General features: G+C 39.2%; 1 protein-coding gene and 1 long non-coding RNA gene across 9 annotated transcripts in view; one reads left to right on the forward strand and one right to left on the reverse strand.

The window, feature by feature from the left end:
• Positions 1 to 19,734, forward strand: part of LOC114811291 — a 63,327-nt gene that overhangs the window by 42,169 nt on the left and 1,424 nt on the right. The gene's annotated exons all lie outside the window — the stretch shown is intronic.
• NTNG1 (netrin G1) overlaps positions 1 to 19,734 on the reverse strand; it is a 301,578-nt gene that overhangs the window by 32,862 nt on the left and 248,982 nt on the right. For 4 of the 8 annotated variants that reach the window (XM_029063766.2, XM_029063760.2, XM_029063764.2 and 1 more), the window contains one exon: positions 15,152 to 15,286. The exons of the other annotated variants lie outside the window; for them this stretch is intronic. In XM_029063766.2, the coding sequence (XP_028919599.1) occupies positions 15,152 to 15,286 (135 nt within the window). The remainder of the gene's footprint in view (positions 1 to 15,151; positions 15,287 to 19,734) is intronic. 8 annotated transcript variants of the gene reach the window in all.

Here is a 19,734-nt window from a genome sequence, read left to right on the forward strand (position 1 = left end):
GTGATGCAGCAGGGAGTGGGTAGAGAGGAAAGAAGGACTTAATCAGGGAAGACCTCTTGGAGGAGATGTGCCTTCAATAAGGCTTTGAAGTGAGGGGAGAGTAATTGTCGGATATGAGGATGGAGGGGCTTCCAGGACAGAGGCAGGATATAGGTGACATGGGCTCAAGATTGACGAGATCAAGGTACAGTGGGAAGGTTTGCATTAGAGGAGTGAAGTGTGCAGGCTGGGGGATGTAATAGCAGAGAAGCAAGGTGAAATAAGAGGGGGTAAGGTCATTGAGTGATTTTAAAGTCATTGGTGAGGAGTTTTTGTTTGATGTAGGGCTGGATGAGCAACCACTGGAGTTTCAGTGTTTGGCACATAGGTGCTTAATAAAGATCACAATTGTTATTATAACTACTATTAAAGTGGGTGCAAGGCCTGATTCCTCTTTTCATTCACTCAATCATATTTATTGAGCACTGTACTAAGAGCTTGGAAAGTTCAGTTTGGCCACAGATAGAGACAATCCCTACCCAAATAATAATAATAATACAGGTATTTGTTAAGCGCTTATTATGTGCCAAGTACTGTTCTAAGCGCTGGGGTAGATACAAGGTAATCAGGTTGTCCCACGTGGGGCTCACAGTCTTAATCCCCGTTTTACAGATGAGATGACTGAGGCACAGAGAAGTTAGGTGACTTGCCCAAAGTCACACAGCTGACAAGTGGTGGAGCCGGGATTAGAACCCATGACCTCTGACTCCCTAGCCCGTGCTCTTTCCACTAAGCCATGCTGCTTCTCGTAATCATTCATCATCATTCTTTTGCTACCTGACTTTCCGATCAGTGAATTAATGGTATATAATGAGTGCCTTCTGCATGCTAAGCAGTGTTCTAAGTGCTTGGGAGAGTAGATCAGCGGTAATACACCCATTCCCTGTCTTTCTCCTAGAAGCTTGTAATCTAATGATGCAAGATCTGTGGTATCTGAGAGGGAATGCAATGGGGATACCTTCTGCTTTAGGAGATTCTTAAACTTGTAAAACTGGGGTGAAGTCCCTATTTTACCATGGACCACTGGGGAGTCACCTGAACACTAGCCCTGGGCTGGGGGTGGGTGAAGGGCGGCAACACAATTTCAAGCAGAGTTGCCAAGTGGAAAGAGCACGGACCTGGGAGTCAGACCATGTTGTTTCTAAGTTCGGCTCCACCCTTGTCTGCTGTGTGACCTTGGGCAAGCCATTTCACTTCTCTGTGCCTCAAGTAACTCAACTGTAAATGGGGATTAAGACTGTGAGTCCCATGTGGGATAGGGACTGTGTCCAACCTGGTTACCTTGTATCTATCCAGAGCTCAACAAATGCCACTATTATTAGTAATATTATTATTTACTCTAAATCTTGTAGAGGCAGAGAGGTTGAGGGAGACCCTAGTCAGGGTTATGATTCATCCTCTAGTTCCTAGCTGTGGATTGGAATTTGGGGGTCAGGTGATTTTTGTCTTTACTCTTGAAGATATATTGAGAAGGTATATTTTCATCACTTCTGTATATCCTAGTGTTACAGTTCTTTTCAATATTTAAAGAGGATTTAATGGTAAGTGAACTGCAGACAGTTTTACCTCACTGTCCCTTTACTTGCAGATTGTCACCCTCTACTTTCACTTTTTGGGGGTCATTGTTAACCTCAGAAATAACTTATACTTTCAAATCACTGTCTTCAATGCCTGTTGGTGTGTCATAAGCCAAAATGTTTTTATTTTATATTAGTGTACTTTTTTTAGACTCTTTGAAGTTAGAGTCAAATTTCAAATATTTTGGCTTGAAAAAAGAATTTAATTTTCATTTTTAAAAGGCACAATTAACTGAGCTTGTTAAGATGGTGAGAGTACCCTGAAGTGCCAACTGTGAAGTGTTGTTTTTCTTATTTTTAATGCACTCGTATTCAAACTCACAAGAAACAAGAGATTGAAAGCAAATGGATCATAGATGTCCACCACACAGTCCAAAGCAATTGATTTATATTCAAGCTGTGAAATGGAGTCTAATATTTTGGCTTTTTCAGGAGTCTCCATGTTTCTGGATTTAGCTGGGCTGTTAATTTTTCAAACCACAAAATAATAATGAAAATACATGCTGATTCAAAAAGTAGTTGACTTGTATCTAACACTATTTTAAATCTCTAAAAATACAGAAACATTGATTTTAGAGAAAATGTTGAATGAGAGGCCAGCATGCACAGTATTTATAAATGCCAAGCAGAGATTGTAACAAAAGTGGTGTGGAAGTGGTTTCAACACTAAAACAATAAGTAGCTTAACAAAAGATTAAAAAAACTAAATATGGTTCATTTCCTTAAATTTCTGGCACCACTTTCCTATTTCTGGATCTTGATTTCTTTTCATGAGCAGATGTTTCTCTAGTCAATTATTTTCTATATAACTTAAAAGAAGGCAAGGAAGTGAGAGAATCAATATTAAGCTGTCAACAGAAAGAAACCACTTCATCTTGAAACTATCACATCTCCTGCTAGAGGCTTTTCCTGACTAAGTTCTCATTTCACCTGTCCGCTGTCCCTTCTATACTGACTATGAACTTGGCTGACCACCCTTTAATACCTTTGATATTCATTACAGCCCCACAGCACTTATGTTCATAGCCTATATTCTACTATTCAGTGTGGCTCAGTGGAAAGAGCACGGGTTTAGTAGTCAGAGGTCTTGGGTTCTAATCCCGGATCTGCCACCTGTCAGCTGTGTGACTTTGGGCAAGTCACTTAAATTCTCTGTGCCTCAGTTACCTCATGTGTAAAATGGGAATTAAGACTGTGAGGCTCCCGTGGGACTACCTTCTGACCCTGTAGCTACCCCAGTGCTTAGAACAGTGCTCTGCACATAGTTAGCACTTAACAAATACCAACATTATTATTATTACTATTTCACCATTCATAGTTTATTTTAATGTCTCTCTCTCTTCCCCCACCCACCCACCTCCTCTTTCAGTAATTGAATCATATTTTATTGAGTGCTTACTGTGTGCAGAGCACTGTACTAAGCACTTGGAAACTACTTTTATCCTGCTGTAAGCTCCTTGTGGGCAGGTATCATGTCTACTAACAATAGGTTCCCAAGCTCCTAGTACAGTGCTCTGTACACAGTAAGTTCTCAATAAATACCACTGATTGATTCATTCATTAATTTTTGATTCACACTTTTGAAGACTCTTACACTAGAAGCAATATATTCTAAGGGAAGAGTAATTGTTTAATGTAAATTATTGGGAAATCTCACAGACTCAAAAGCCAAGTAGAACTGAGTGCTAAGATCAGGACCTCTAAAGATCCAGACAGTCATTCATCAAGTGTGTGAGTTCCAATATGAATAGGACACCATGTATTTTCTAATGTGAAGTGTTCCAGAAAACTGTTCGCTCTAATGCTTAACTGTATTGCCTTCTATTATTGCAATTTTAACAGCCACCTGAAAATATTCAGTCCAAAGTGTTGTTTTTCCCTAGCCTAATTTTGCTCGGTTAATCCAGGTATTAAATCTTTGAAAGCCTTTTAGAGGGCACAACTATGTTCTTTCACAATGCATAATTTCTAAGAAACATTCCCATTAAAGTTACTTTAGTAACGATTAAGGATCATTACATATGAAACATGTCTGTGAACTCCCATTAATGGACACAGCCCTGGATCCAATGTACTGAATATCCCTTATAAAGCCTAGGTAAATTTACTGCTTTTTAGCGGTAAAGGGATAATAGCAGTAGTCCTACAAAACCATCTGAGAAGCAATTTGCCTCTAGAGGGAATGCTTTCAATGATAGGAAATTTGTAAACACGCAAAAGTGTCCGGTTTGCAAAGCTTTTGGGGAAATGAGGGAAACCACACACTGCTTTGAAAATCAGATCCCTTAAAGTCAGGATGACTTTAATTTGCTATTAGTGTTATTGACTAGGACTTGAACTGTGAGCCCATTGTTGGGTAGGGATTGCCTCTATTTGTTGCTGAATTGTACTTTCCAAGAGCTTAGTACAGTGCTTTGCACACACTAAGCACTCAGTAGATACGTTTGAATGAATGAATAATTCAAGATTGTGATCTTTTCAAACCTAACTAAATCTGCTGGAACTATTTTCTCTGATCCAAAATTGACCTCTTTATACACCTTATGTTGTTCTCAGCTTTCCAGGGTCCTAGTTTGGGTGGGCCTGAAGCCCTTGTAGAACCTTTGTGTTTTAATGAAACAGATGTCACAAAAGTTAGGGCTGCAGAGCAGGTTTCAAGGAGAGGCTTGACGAGCTTCTGCAGCAACAGCAATTTTATTCCAGCTCTTCAAATGAGCAATTAATTATTCATAACAATTAACTGAGTTATGAGTTTCTCTTTCAAAACGTTTTCAAAGATGAATAGATTAAATGGTAATCACCGTCAAATTTTATGTTCTACTTTATGTGCCCAATAAAAGTTTATCTTGTGGAGCTTACTTTGTATCTCCTTTTGATATATTCATCACTGAATGCAATGTACTATATTGAAATATTTATTATTAACCTATCAAATATTAACCACTTTTAAATTATACCGACTAGAGAAAACAAATAGAGCACTTGTTTAACTTCTCATGAATTTCTTCAATGTCGTATGATTTAGATTTGCAGAGGGCGATGCCAAAAAACTGATGAAGTGAAAAATACTGACTTTTATATGAATTCTCTTTAAGGGGCCCTGTTTGGAAATACATTCTTCTCTTAGCAAAGACATTATTATTAATCTGGCAGGCAAAAGATAGAACTATTCTATGATAGGAGTGGCAGCATGGCCTCTAATCGAAAGAGAATGGGAGTCCTGGGAGTTAGGAGACCTGGATTCTAATCCCAGCTTTACAACTGAATCTGTTGCGTGATCTTGGGCAAGTCACTTAACTTCCCTGAGCCTAAATTCTCTCGTTTTGTTTTGCTATCTGCCCCTTTTAGACTGTGAGTCTGTTGTTGGGCAGGGGTTGTCTCTATCTGTTGCCGAATTGTACATTCCAAGCGCTTAGTACAGTACTCTGCACATGGTAAGTGCTCAATAAATACAACTGAATGAATGAATCTATAGATGGAATTGCTACCCGCTCTCCCCACCCATAAGACTATAAACCCCATAAGGGACAAAGATTGTGTCTCACCCAATTATCTGTATCTATCACAGCATTTAGCACAATGTCTTGGCACAATAAGAAGTGCTTAATAAATTTCATAAACACCATGGTAAGAAATAGAATTTTTAGGGCACGCATTAAGTGCTTACTATGGGTTAAGTGCTTGGGTACACTAGAGATTAAACACTATCCCTATCCCACTCAGGGCTCAAGAGCACGGACTTGTAGATACAAGTTAAGCAAGTTGGACATAGTCCCTGCCCCACATGAGGCTCACAGTCTTAATCCCCATTTAACTGATGAGGTAACTGAGGCTCAGAGAAGTTAAGTGACTTGCCTAAGGTCACACAGCAGACATGAGGCAGAGACAAGATTAGGACACAGGTCCTTTTGACTCCCAGGCCCATGCTCTATCCACTAAACCATGCTGCTGCTTTACATTAGAAAACAATCACACTGATTTGCTATCATTGCAATGCTCATCATCTACACCTTGACTGGACAGGATGGATTAGGCAACTCAATGGGTCTGTTCTAGGCCTCAACTATTTTTATTTATACACAGATGATATTTATCCTATGGATACTAAAATTAAGCTAGTACTTGGAATTTTTTATCAGGTATGACTTTACTTGATGATGGATTATGACCAAAAATCACTTCCACTTTGCATATAAAATTTGTCCTTTATTAATTTATGTGCCCAGATTAATATCTGGTCTGTTACTGCCCTTGACAAATTGGAGGTTTTACTTAACTGTTGCTCAAAATCATGTCTCCTAACCACCCTATTTTAATTTCATTTTACCCAAAGCAGTTGTAGTTCAGCCATCCTGCTGTTGTTGATTTGCCTAATCCATCCTGTCCAGTCAACATGTGAAGTGATGAGCATTGCATTGATTCAGTGATAGCAGATGATTGTTATGGTTTTCTAATTTGCTTTGAGTGTGGCATGTAGGTGGCTCTGAAGGAGCTGCTTGTCAGATAAAAGTTTCTGGCTACATTCCGGATCCCATAGTCAATAAGAAGTTAGACACTAAAATTCCTTTATGGAACTTTGCCTAGTTTGGAATCTGATGGCATATTGGCACCACACGTCTACAAAATAGCATACCAGTCTACTTGATCCTACTGTGCTTCTATACTGGATCTGCTGGGAAGATTGTGTCCTGTACTGCAGGTGCAATCCATGCAATCCATCCATTCTCTCCCCCTTATGAATCCACTCTCTTCTACTTCAGCCAATCTCGTACTCACACTAGGCTTTGTTCTCAACTCTTCCTTTGACAAGTTTAAGTTTGCCAGTGAACTATCTACACCCTCTCATCCAGTCTCCTTGAAGCCAACAAGAAGTTTATAATCTCCCCTTGGGATGGAGATCCCTGTAGAAATAATGGCTTTCATGGAAAACCTTTAGGAAGATACAGGCATGGCATTAAGGTTACAACCAAACCATGTCTGGTAACAAGACAATTTTCCATTCTCCATTTATGTCCTACTCTTTCCATCTCAGCCAGGGGAGGACAAGCAGCAGCCAAAGGTACAACTGTACATTTGTAGGACATTGGGGTTGAGGCTGTGTCTTTCCTGGTTCTGTAGCCTATGTCAAGTGGTCTAGTACCGTAGAACAGCCCTGTCTCGGTAGTGAGAGGCATGAAACTGCTTTTACAGTCACAGTGTTCTCTAACTCCTGTGATATTCATTATTTTTCTTTAATTTTTATACTGATTTTCTATTATTTCATTGTTTCACCTTTTTTTCTGTGCCAGCTACCAACTCTCCCTGCTTTATTCGTAGACTGAGAGCCCCTTTAAGGCACAGAACTGTCTAAATCTCATTCTTAGAGCCTAGTACAGTTCTATGCACACAACAACTGCTTAATAATAAATACTCCACCTACAATTCATTCAATCGTATTTATTGAGTGCTGACTGCGGGCAGAACTCTGTACTAAGTGCTTGGAAGAGTACAATATAACAATGAACAGACACATTCCCTGCCCACAATGAACCTACAAATGATACTTTTGTCTGACATCAGGGCAAAGTAGTGCATGTGCCAAGGCAGCACATGCTGCTGGAGTGGACTCAAGACACTTTATTTCACTATCAATCAGTCATATTATTGACTGCTTACTGTGAGCAGAGAACTGTATTAAGTGTTTGGGAAAGTACAATATAACAGAGTTGGTGGACACACTCCCCGCCCACAGTGGGCTTATGTTTTACTTTATGGCCAGAGACTATATGGTCATTTAATTCTCTGTCCCATGGCCATCAACAGCATTTGTTAACTGATCGACTCTCCATTACAGACTGTCATAGACAGAACTAATTAGGTGAACATCCTATCCTGTTTTTCTAGTTAAACGCTTGCTGTGCACTCAGAAAATCGGTAACTCTACTTGCCTAGAAAAAGCAGGTGAATGAACTAACAAAAATTTGTGTCTCTTGAAAATATTTCAGAGTCAATTTCATGTTTTAGGTAAGGAACTATGGCTTTTATTATTCAAGGATTAACCAGCATCATGATTAGCATGACTGTAAATCAAACCTGTTTATAATTTTAAGAGATATTTTGGTTCTAAATATGGTAAAACTTTGGAAAATGTAGGTAATCGAAGAGACAAAATGGTGTCTAAATGACTTTAAGATGAATGGGATGATGACTATGAAAGACTGAAAATCATTCAGTATGACATAATGAAAAGAGCATGGCTTGGGAGTCAGAGGATGTGGGTTCTAATCGCAGCTCCACCACCTGTCTGCTGCATGACCTTGGACAAGCCACTTAACTTCTCTGTGCCTCAGTTACCTCATCTGTAAAATGGGGATTAAGACTGTGAGCCCCAAGTGAAACAACCTGATTTCTCTGTATCTACTCCAGCACTTAGAGCAGTGGTTGGCACATAGTAAGTGCTTAACAAGTACCATAATTATTGTTCTATGACACCATTAAGTGTGGAGTTTTTGTGGGATTCATCCCCGATACTTCTTTCTCTAGGTATTGGTCCTTCCATCACCTTTTAGATTGTGAGCCCACTTCAGGTGAGCTAAGGACCGTATCTGAATAACTAGACTTGTACCGTTATATAGTTACTGTCCTGTACATTCTAAAGGCTTATAAATGCCTCAAATCAATTAATGTTTAAAATGCCAGATAGCAGCAAGGCCCATTCTATTCTTATGAAGATATAACAGTAAGTCACAGCCTATTTTCTTTGATAAGATAGTTTAAAATTTGAGATTTATCTCAGTAGCAATCTGCAAGGGCACCTGTGACTAAAGTTGGGTTAGCATTATCATTGCAGAAATTAAATGTTAAATAGAACTCACCTAATTCTAGCCCTCTATGTGCTATGATTTGATTTTCTGACACTGCAATTGATCAGTGGCTAAATTAGTTTGAAAACCAGCTCTCCTGCATGCCTATAAGCTTTATATCTCATGTACAGAAAAGTCACCAGGTCAATGTAGCACTGCTTATTATTGATTAGCATGATACAAAATATGGATTAACCTAATGACTGGTGATTTCTTTGAGTCATTAAGTTCAGTGGAGTGCATTTGACAAGATTCCTAAACATGAATTTTTATAATTGTATCAATAATTCCTTTTATTAAATAACAGGACCTACATTTATGTTCCATAACAATAATGTTTGGAAGAAGCCATTGCAGAAAATCGGATTTATAATATCCACCTGCAGGAGGAAGTAATTAGGATTTATAAAAGTGCATTAGTGCAGTTCTTTCCTTTATAAAATGTAGTTGACTGTGGTTAAAAATGATAAAACCTAACAAGAAATGGGATAGAAGACATGGTTCTTCATCAACTCTGAGCCACCAGAGTCTATTAAATATGTGATATCAACGAGTGTCAAAAATGAAATAAAAGTAAGCCCACAGTTAGGAATTCCAAGACCCTAAATATGCTGAAAAGCTCTTTGGTTAGAAAACATTTTCCAAGCAAGTCTTAACTGCATTCTCCTTTGGATTCACAATTGTTATTTAATTCTTACTACTGTAGCAGAGGTTTCCACTGTGATTCACTGTTACTTCTGGCTCATGTTGGATGCAGTAGAATGATTCATTTTTATGGTATTTAAGTACTTACTAGGTGACAAACACTATCCTAAACACTGCAGGTTTATCGGGTAGCCACAGTCTCTGTCCCACATGAGACTCACAGTCTAAGTAGGAGGGAGTACGATTTAATCCCCATTTTACATTTGAGGAAACTGAAACACAGAGAAGTTAACTGATAAGATCACACAGCAAGCAATTGGCAGAGCCAGAATTAGAACCCAGCTCCTTTGATTCCGAGGACCATGCTCTTTCCACTAGGCCATGCTGCTTCTCATACTGATTTTTCCACTGCCCTAGCAATCCTAATACTAGTATGGACACCCTTTCATTGGTTCTGGTAAACTCTCCGAGAGTAGGGATCAGGTCTGCACATGTAGCTCTTTTAGGGCTAACCTTCCCACTGTGCCTTGATCTCGTCTGTCTTGCTGTCGACCTCTAGCCCATTTCCTGACTCTGGCCTGAAATGCCCCTCCCTCCTCAAATCCAACAGTTACTCTCTCCTCCCCCCAAAGTCTTATGGAAGACACATCTCCTCCAAGAGGCCTTCCCAGACAAGAGGCCCTGCTTTTCCTCATCTCCCACTTCCTTCTACACTGCCCTGCCTTGCTCCCTTTGTTCTTCCCCCCTCCCAGTCCCACAGTACTTATGTATGTATTTGTAATTTTATTTATTTGTACTGATATCTGTCTCTCCTCCTCTAAACTGTAAGCTCATTGTGGGCAGGGAATGTCACTATTTATTACTGTGTTGTACTTTCCCAAGTGCTTAGTACAGTGCTCTGCACATAGTAAGTGCTCAATAATAATAATAATAATAATGATGATATTTGTTAAGCACTTGCAATTTGCCCAGCACTGTTTTAAGCGCTGGGGTAATAATAATAGCTATGGTATTTAAGCACTTACTATGTGCAAAGCAATGTTCTAAGCGCTGGGGTAGATACAGAGAAATCATGTTGTCCCAAGTGGGGCTCACAGTCTTAATCCCCATTTTACAGAGGAGGTAACTGAGGCACAGAGAAGTTAAGTGACTTGCCCAAAGTCACACTGACAAGTGGTGGAGCTGGGATTAGAACCCATGACCTGTAACTTCCAAGCCTGGGCTCTTTCCACTAAGCCACGCTGACGAATGAATGAAGTTTATTGTACTGTACTCTCCTAGGTGCTTATTATACAGTTCTTTGCACATAGTAAGGATTTAATACCATTGATTAATTTAAATTGATTGCTGTTTAATTGGCTTTTTTAATTCTTATATTCTTTAACCATCAATCAGCATCGCATACATCATCAATAATATTTACAGTGTGCTTACCGTGTGCAGAGCACTGTACAAGGCTCTTTGGAGACTACAGAGTTGGTATACAGATTTCCTACTCATAATGAGCTTACAGTCTAGAGGGAGATACATACATTGATATACATAAATAATTTATAATATGATTTATAGGTATGTACATAAATGCTGTGGGCTTGATGGTAGGGTGTCTATCCAGTACTCAAAGGTCACAGATCCAAGTGCATAATCGACACAGAAAGGAAAGGGAGCCGGGGAAAAATGGGCTTAATTGAGGAAGGCCTCTTGGGGGAGATGTGACCTTAATAAGGTTTTGAATGTGGGGAGAATGATGGTCTGGAATATATTGTGTGGGAAGGAGCTCCAGGCTAGGTGTAGGATGTGGGAAAGGAATCAGCGGAGAGATAGATGAGAATGGGCCACAGTGAGTAAGCTGGTGCTAGAGGAACAGGATGAAATAGAATAAATAGAGAAGCAGCGTGGCTCACTGGAAAGAGCACGGGCTTTGGAGTCAGAGGTCATGGGTTCAAACCCCGGCTCTGCCACTTGCCAGCTGTGTGACTTTGGGCAAGTCACTTAACTTCTCGGTGCCTCAGTTCCCTCATCTGTAAAATGGGGATTAAGACTGTGAGCCCCACGTGGGACAACCTGATTCCCCTGTGTCTACCCCAGCGCTTAGAACAGTGCTTGGCACATAGTAAGCGCTTAACAAATACCAACAACAACAGGGTTCTACTTTCACCAATCACACCGCAGTAAATACTAATGTTGATGATAAAGCCACTCACAGCAGAAACCAAGGACATTAAACCTCCACAACTATTAGCAGATATTTTACCTACACAGTGACATATGTAATGAATGATTTGTGTGTGATGCACAGCCCCTAAGTGATCGAACTGGAGAGACGTAATATATTGAGGTTAATCCAGTCATTGAAGGAGTCAAATGTTCACTTCTGAAGAATATATTATCTCCTTTAGCCACCTGAGTGTCATTTACCTAATATCCTCTTGCACTGATTTAAATTAAACCCTAATTGCCTGAAAAGGTCAGCTTGGCTTAGTGGAAAGAGTACAGGCTTGGGAGTCAGAGGATGTGGGTTCTAATCTCCGGTCCTCCACTTGTCTGCTGTGTGACTTCGGATAAGCCACTTAATGTCTCTGTGCCTCAGTTACCTCACGGGGATGAAGACTGTGAGGCCCACATGGGACAACCTGATTACCCTGTATCTAACCCAGTGCTTAGGAGAGTGCTTGGCATATAATAAGCACTTAAATACTATAATTATTATTATATCAAACCTCAAAATCCTGGGGTTGTAATAGTAATTAACAAGTGAAATACCCTTAGAGAAGGAACTCAGGAAAACCAAGAAATCAAAATAGAAGAAGCAGTAATGATCAGAGGTAGGCAGTGAACTTTTAGGAGTAAATATTAATTCAACATCTCCGTATTGCTAGTGTTGTCTTTTAGCTGACACAAAACAGATATTCAAGTCACTTCTGCTCTGCCAAGGATTTTATAACATTGATTTATCAGGATCATCCTTATTTCCTGCCATCTTAAAATTCTCTCTGTGTAATCACCACTGCCCTGTTCCACTTGTTCACATGATATAGGGATCTTACACTCAGTGGGTTTAATAGAGTTTTATAACAATCGACTGACAATCCTATCCTACCCCATCTCTTGCTCTATCCTGCTTTAACTACTGCAACAGCCTCCTTGCTAACCTCCCTGCCTCCTATCTCTACTCATTCCAATTCATACGTCATTCTGCTGCCTGGATTATTTTTCTACAAAACCACTCAATCCATGTCTATCCATTCCTCAGGAACCTCCAGTGGTTGTCCATCCACCTTCACGTCAAACAGAAACTCCTTAGCAATGGTTTTACAGCACGGACATCCCCTAAATGAGCCTTCACTGTTGAAGCCCTCATATCCCCTATTGCCTCTCCCTTCTGCATTGCCCCCGAACATCGATTTGTACCCTTTATTCAGCCCACCTTTAGCCTCACAACAGTTATGTACATATCTGTGATTCACACTAATGTCTGTCTCCTTTTCTAGACTGTAAGCACCTTGTGGGCAGGGAGCACGTATATCAACTCTGGCACATGGAACTCTCTCAAGTGCTGAGTACACTGCTCTGCACACTGTAAGCACTCAATAAATATGATTGATTGACCAACAATTCATTTAGTTGATTGACCTTTGAAACACTGAGTCATTGGATTATAAATCATGCCATGCATTGCATTGTTCCCTACAATCCTCTCCAACCCCCTAGTAAGGCATTTTGAGTATTTTTTTTTTTTTGCTGGTGATTACATTTGACTTTGTTGGTGAAATCCATTTGGTGATGTTTTACTTTTAGTAACTGAAGGTTTTGGAGAATTTAAACCCCACCTCTTGAGTGTGTACATATTTGTGTGTATGTATATATGTCTACATATGTACGACTCTATATTTGCATATGAATTTTCACCAAATCTCAGCTGGGCAATATTCAGGCATTATTTCACGTTACTTGTGAGTTATACCCCTCTGCAGGATAGATTAGTTAGCACCCTGTGGTTCCATATTATCCAGGCATTTCTCAAAGATGTTAATGAAAACTCATTTTGTCAGTACAGAGTTAACCAAATCCAGTATTATTCATCTGGACTAATGAATCACTCTATATGTGTGAGTAGCAGAGTCAATAGTGAAATATTGCCCCAGTATAGCATTGGTTCTTAAATCCCAAGAGGTCATGAACTAGGTATCCAGGACTCATCACCCACCAGTGAAAAATTAAATGGCTGTATTCATTCAATGTATCTGGAAGTACAAGGGCCAAAAGATAATCAATTTAAAATTACAAGGGGAGTTTAGGTAGGTTGACTATAATTGCCCACCGGGGTTTAATCAACACATCATCTTGCAGAAAGCACCAAGGGATTTTTTAATGATCACAAGTTGTCATGCCTGCAGGAGTCTATTTCAACCGAAAGGCACTGTCGCCAGCAAGACAAGAAGAGTTTAGACAAAGAGGAGCTATTGCACCAAACTCCGCAGATTTCTAGGTGAAGGATGCTATTTAAAAACCAATCTCATACACAGACCTCTGGGCCCTCCTAACCAATATGGAAAATGAGAAACTAATCCATAAATAGTTAAGCGGGAAGCAGGTGAGTCTGGTGAGGAGATGTGATATCGGCAGTGTGCTTTGGATACTGAAACCTGGTAACATGAATGTCCAGAGATGGCATGTGGGAGGAAGAGGAACGAGAAAGGCATGGAGCTAAGCATTTTGGGGAAAAAGTATTTGATCCTAAATCCTGTCCAAGCAAAAGGGATGAGGCTCCTTTGGTAGTATGACCCCTAGTAGATTTGCAGCATTGGATAGGAGGGCTGGAAGATGAGTCATAGCAGTAGCTAGGAAAAGAGAAAAAATGGAAGGTATCTATTCAGCTGTCTAGGCAGAATTAAACCTAAAGGGGGTTATAAAAATCAAAAAGCCACTTGCTACTAGAATTAGTTTATCTTTGTCATATATGTAGGTTAACATGACTGGCCCTGCAATACCATTCTTTTAAAATGGGCTGAATACCCCCAGATATGTCAGAATGAACTGAACACTATCCGTGATTAATTCTCTGAATAGTAACTTTCTAAAGTCTCATTTTTTTCATTTATTTTTAATTAGTATCTTTTTAGTTTTATTATTTAGATTGGGTTATTGGAGAGATCATAGATTTGATTATACAGATTTGATTTAATTTACTTATTTGACGTTTAAATTTATGCTGAAAGAGAGCATTCAGTTCAAGACATTCTCAGTTCATTCACATACCCTAGGTCCTGGATAAGATATTCCCTGTTTTTGGACACTTGTCACTCATCTTTCTTTTTTAAGAGGAAAAAAAAGGCAGCCTAAATTTTTTTTCACAATTTAGGTGCACGTGATTTTCACAACCACAACTGGAGGCCAACCAGGATTATAGATAGGTTCCTAGTATTCTGAAGGTCCTGTTCAGATCCAGACTCCTAAAGGAATGCTTCAGGGTTCAGGGGACTGTAAGCAGGACTAAACCCCATTCCTGACTCTCAATTCATTTTCAGGGTGGAAATCTGTCATTTTTAGAATCCCAAACATACCCTGATTTGTAAAAGCTAAGCCCAACATGTTTAGCCCTCAGAAAAATATATTAACAGCACTGATGGCCTCTAACTTTTGTAGTTAGGCATCAAAGGTTTAAATATGGTTCATTTGTGTTTGGTGAGACACCAAATCAGTTTGTTAGTTATGATGATAAGCTCTGATTGCACTGCCAAGCACTGTGCTAAATGCTGGGGTAGAACCAAGATAACCAGATTAGCCACACAGATCTGTAGCAATGCTTTGGTACAGTCTCCACAGGCAGAGGCAGGGGCTGGGAATAGACTTTTTACAGCCAGCCATTGGGGGATGGAATCTCCAATTGATTGACTGCCCTCCACTTCACATGTTGGGCCAATAGGGTGACATTGGGAATTTGATGGGAGCAAAAGCTCTTTTTCTGCTTCAAGTAGCTTCACATGCTGGGCGTGCAGAAGCAGCAAAGCCGCAAGGAGGCCAAGGGCAGCTCCCAGAGTTACTTACGTCGACAGCCCTCGAGCCAGTAATTCCCAGGCAGACACTCATCACATTTAGGCCCTGATGTTCCCTCCTTACACTCACAATATCCTGTGTCATTACAGCGGTCATGGATTGAGCCAAAAGGATTACAATAACACTCTGTAGAAACAAGACAATACACAACCACATAGCTTACAAATTACAGTAAAGGGATATTTCTCACAGATTACTTAAAGACAGCCCATTAATGAAATGCTTTAGGAAGAGGCTGCTGTAGGCTTATTTATTTTATATCCTCAGGTGTTTCTGATACTGTTTTGTGATTCAGAAGTAAATCAACTGAAAACCTGAGAGGGAATAAGGCATTTTGCAGCTCTTCGATGCTAACCCGTAATAATGGAGCTCACATTTGGTAGGAAATTTTTAGATAGGTTAATGAACATTAGGAAAGGTTGAATATCAAGGGTAAATTGATTGACCATCAACATAAAGTCGTTTTTAAATTATTCACACAGGCTTACCTGTACCACTCAATGCTTTCATACTGCCAAACATTCTTAAAGTGCAATATAGATGCACTCTGCTTATTTTCAAGATAGTTTTTCTTAACGTTTCAGGAATGGTACCATAATTTATTCAGGTATTTTTAGTTGCGTTGATTAGAATTTTACTTATCAGGCAAGTTAGTGTAGCTACTGTGTTTCCAAAATGAACAATCTTGATGAAAGAGTAAATTCTACATTCCCCACCTTAATTTCAAGCCTATAATTTCTGTCACTTTTTTATTTGGAAGAGGTGTTAACTTATTTAAGGGGAAAAGATTAGGATATAGGTATACACACACATATATATGTATGCTCACTGTCAAGCACATACATATATAGTGTCATCCCTTGTGGAATCCTGACCATAAGGGAAGGGGCTGACACTGGGTTTTAGTAGGTCCAAGACAACTTCTCTCGACTCCAGAGATGTCAAACTATTCAGACAGCTTCCACTTCATTCCTGGTACCTCCGGGGCCATGTTTAATTCCCACCTATGTATTTTCTCCTAGTGCTTAGTACAGTGCTCTGCACACAGCAAATACTTAATAAATACTATTATTACTTCTATTACTACTGTTTTGGCCTGCATATATACCAATATTTATCGTGGGAAAGGTCTTTAAATTCTCCAGCCTTGATTTCATCTAGTGCAGTAGGGATAGTGATGACTGCTGTTATCTACCTTACAGGGATTAGTTAGATAGCCCCAGTTCTCTATAGGCTGGCCCAGAGGGGGTGTGGCCAGGGATGCAAGAAGGCCAGAATAAGGCTTTGGGAAGCAGGTACTGTGGTTGATTTCTCCCATGAGCTCAAAGTGGATTAGAGGGGAGATACTGCAAGGTCAAGGGTATAAACTCTCTACGGTAGCTAACCCGCCCCTCTTTCTGTGGTCATAAACCTTATTAATGTTGGGACAATTGCCAGAAGTAGGGTCTGGAACTTTCTTTCCTGTTTGTCCCTCGAGGCTATGAGCTTTGGGCTCCTAAGGCAGAAAAGTGTCTCATAGCTTTAATGATTTGAGATAATCCTACTCCTTAATCTTGGAATCAGCACAGCACAGGGGCTAGAGGTCATGGTTGAATAGGCGAGGAGAATTCCAAAGTTTTTCCCTTTTGATTTGCCCCATTAGGTTGAAAAATCAGCTCTTCTGTGAGATGGGAAGGAAGAATGGGTAATGTTGAAATGTTCCCAGATCCAAAGTGAAAATGGAAGGTGTTTAAAAAAAGAAAAAAAACCTTAGTAGAAAATCAGTCATTTTCTTTCCTGCTGCTTATGAGCTATAAATTCCAAGCGAAATTAAAACTATTTGGCAGGCTCCAGAAGTAGGCATAGTACCTCTCACAAACATAATTCTACAATAATCACCTCATCAATTAGCTAGCAGCATTAATGAATGAATTTGAAGTCCAAGATGCCAGAAAACACTATAGAACCTTGTGCAGCATGAGGCCTCAGTGGGATTCATGAAAACATTGGGCAATTCTGTATGTCAAGGAACACCACCAATTGTATTAAGCTTTCAATTTTAGTTAAAAATTGTTTTTAATCCAAGTGCCCCATGTTTTGTACTATTTGCTCTACATCTCACGCATAAAATAAGCAGGAGTAAACAAGTATATTTAGTCCTACTGAAAAGAAAATTTACAGCCTGAAAAGTGATGAGAAGAAATTCTCTGGGCCACAGATAAGTTTGAGCCCCACAACAATGCTACCATGGATGTGAGGCGTTCATGGGTACTGAAGGTTTTGGCTTATGATTATGAGAATAAATTAAACTAATAATTATTTTGGGAGGTGAGTAGCAAATAGAGTCCAGATTCTTAGGGTTTTACCTGCTGTAATCTGATTTCTCCTCCCTGAATCTTTTAGTAAAAATTAAGGTTTAACCTGAAAGACATCAAATTTTACAAATTTCATTAACCTTTTCTTAACATTTTCACTGCTAAAATGGACATAAATCGATTTACGAATTTTCACGGTCACCAATAGACTCAGCATGAATTTTGGAATGAGATACCCAGAAGATACTGTCATGTTTAAATGCATCTTAAATTTATCCAGGGGATTTCCCTTTTCCAGCTTTTAAGGACTAACTTTCCTTGGGTAACTGGCCCCTATGTTCAGTTTTTGTTCATCTCTTGTGTGACTGTCATTAGTCTCCTTGCCTAATATGGAACCTCCTCTCAATGCCAAGGTTTGCAGCGTGTTTCCGTTGGCATTACTATGTATGCCAATGGGTAACATGGAGGTCCAACATGCATTGAACGATCGGCATCATTTGAAAACGTTGGAAAATAATATTGACCAAAGAATCCCTTGCCTCATTCACTGTTGCATGTATGAAACGTAACAGTGAAGCTAAAATAAAAAGAAGAAAATTATAGTTTTTCAACACTTTCCTCCAATTTTCAAAAAACAAAACCCATTCATTACCCTCTGTGCTATATAATTTTAAAAATCCTAAAAGGTCATCCCCAAATATAAGTGGTAACTATATTGCATTCTTTTGAGTTATATGATTTAGAGGTCACACTGTTTGAAACTTAGTCAAGGAGTAAACCACATAACTTAATTTCCAGTTTAACATTTGGGTTTCTGTGACACAGGAACATAAAAATATTCTCTGATTGTAGCTGTGGCTCACCAAAGAGTAATTACATCCTTACACAGGGATCATTTTGAGAGGTTTTAAGGAAAAATGGAGTGCTCAACCAGCATCCAGCAATCACAGGGGCCTGTGCAAAGGCAGGAAGCGTTGTGGTTGTAGTGCAATGTAAAATGTTACTAGCATTTCAGTACATTACGTATAGCTTCAATGATTTGATTGGATTTTCTGTCCTTTCATTTTTTAAGATGGAAATGGTCAAGGGACCTTGGATCTGGCTCAGACACATGGCTCCAGGCTGCAAAAATCAGGACAAGGCATTTGGATGAAAATCAAAATTTCAAGTTTCTGAAACAATTTGTTTTACTCGGATCTAAGCCTGTTCAATGACGCAGGCCAAGCCTTCACACTTTTATCAATGCTTTTCACACATCTTGGAATTAAATTCACACCTCAATTACATGTTTTCGACCATTATTGAAACCACTTCTGTGACTTCACGAAGACAAAAGCTCTCGCTGCTGATTGCTGACTTAAGAGAAGCTCTGAGGGCAGACTTTGGAGATGGGGTTATCCTCAAGTATCTGAAAACATCAGTATATTGCCCTCTTTAAATGGGATATTAGAGCCAGTCAGAACTTGGCTTTAAGAATATATGTAAGATTCCACAGGAGCAGAGTTATAGGGTTTATTCATATTCATTTAAACTGTACATAAAAGATTAATAAAACAGGCACTGATAAGATTCCAGTTCAGTATATTTGCCCAATACAATAATATGATTGGGGCAGGGATGGCTTTTACCAAAATTCAGTATCATCTAAAGGGTTAGTCTTATACTTACCATGTAGTTTACTTGACTTGTATAGTATCAAATATAAAACAGAAACTTGTTCGCCTCAACAACAACAACAACAACAAAATAAACTTTTCCCCAAATTTAATATTTGCTATACGATCTTTCTGGAAATATAGAAAACAATGGTAAAAATGGCACTATAAAGGTGAAATGTTCACTAGTAGACTTCATTCCTAAATATGTATTAAGCCTTCCATATTGACATCTGAAATACATTTGATTAAAAAAGAAAAAAATGAATCAGCTGTTTTTTGACAAGGAATCAAATGAGCATTTTAGTTCTTCAACAGGTTTTGTATTCAATAGATTAGTAACAAGGGCAGACAAAGGCCCCAACCCTCAGATAATAATGACTTTGCCTTAGGCCTTCAGCTGAAGATAACCAATTATATCTCCTTGCAATGCTTTATTCCTGATCTTTTGGTAAGACTCAGAAATCTACTCAGATATGAAATCAGTGAAAGGCTTTTCTGAATTTATTGTGTAAAAAGTAAAGGAGCCATTGAATTTTATATGCTTTTCATTTATCTTACCTAGACCTCAAATATACAACATTTTCCCATGATATTTCCATTGCATGAGATGAAGATCTATCGA

This window comes from Ornithorhynchus anatinus, chromosome 4 (genome assembly GCF_004115215.2).
Source record: "Ornithorhynchus anatinus isolate Pmale09 chromosome 4, mOrnAna1.pri.v4, whole genome shotgun sequence".
Classification (NCBI taxonomy): domain Eukaryota; kingdom Metazoa; phylum Chordata; class Mammalia; order Monotremata; family Ornithorhynchidae; genus Ornithorhynchus; species Ornithorhynchus anatinus.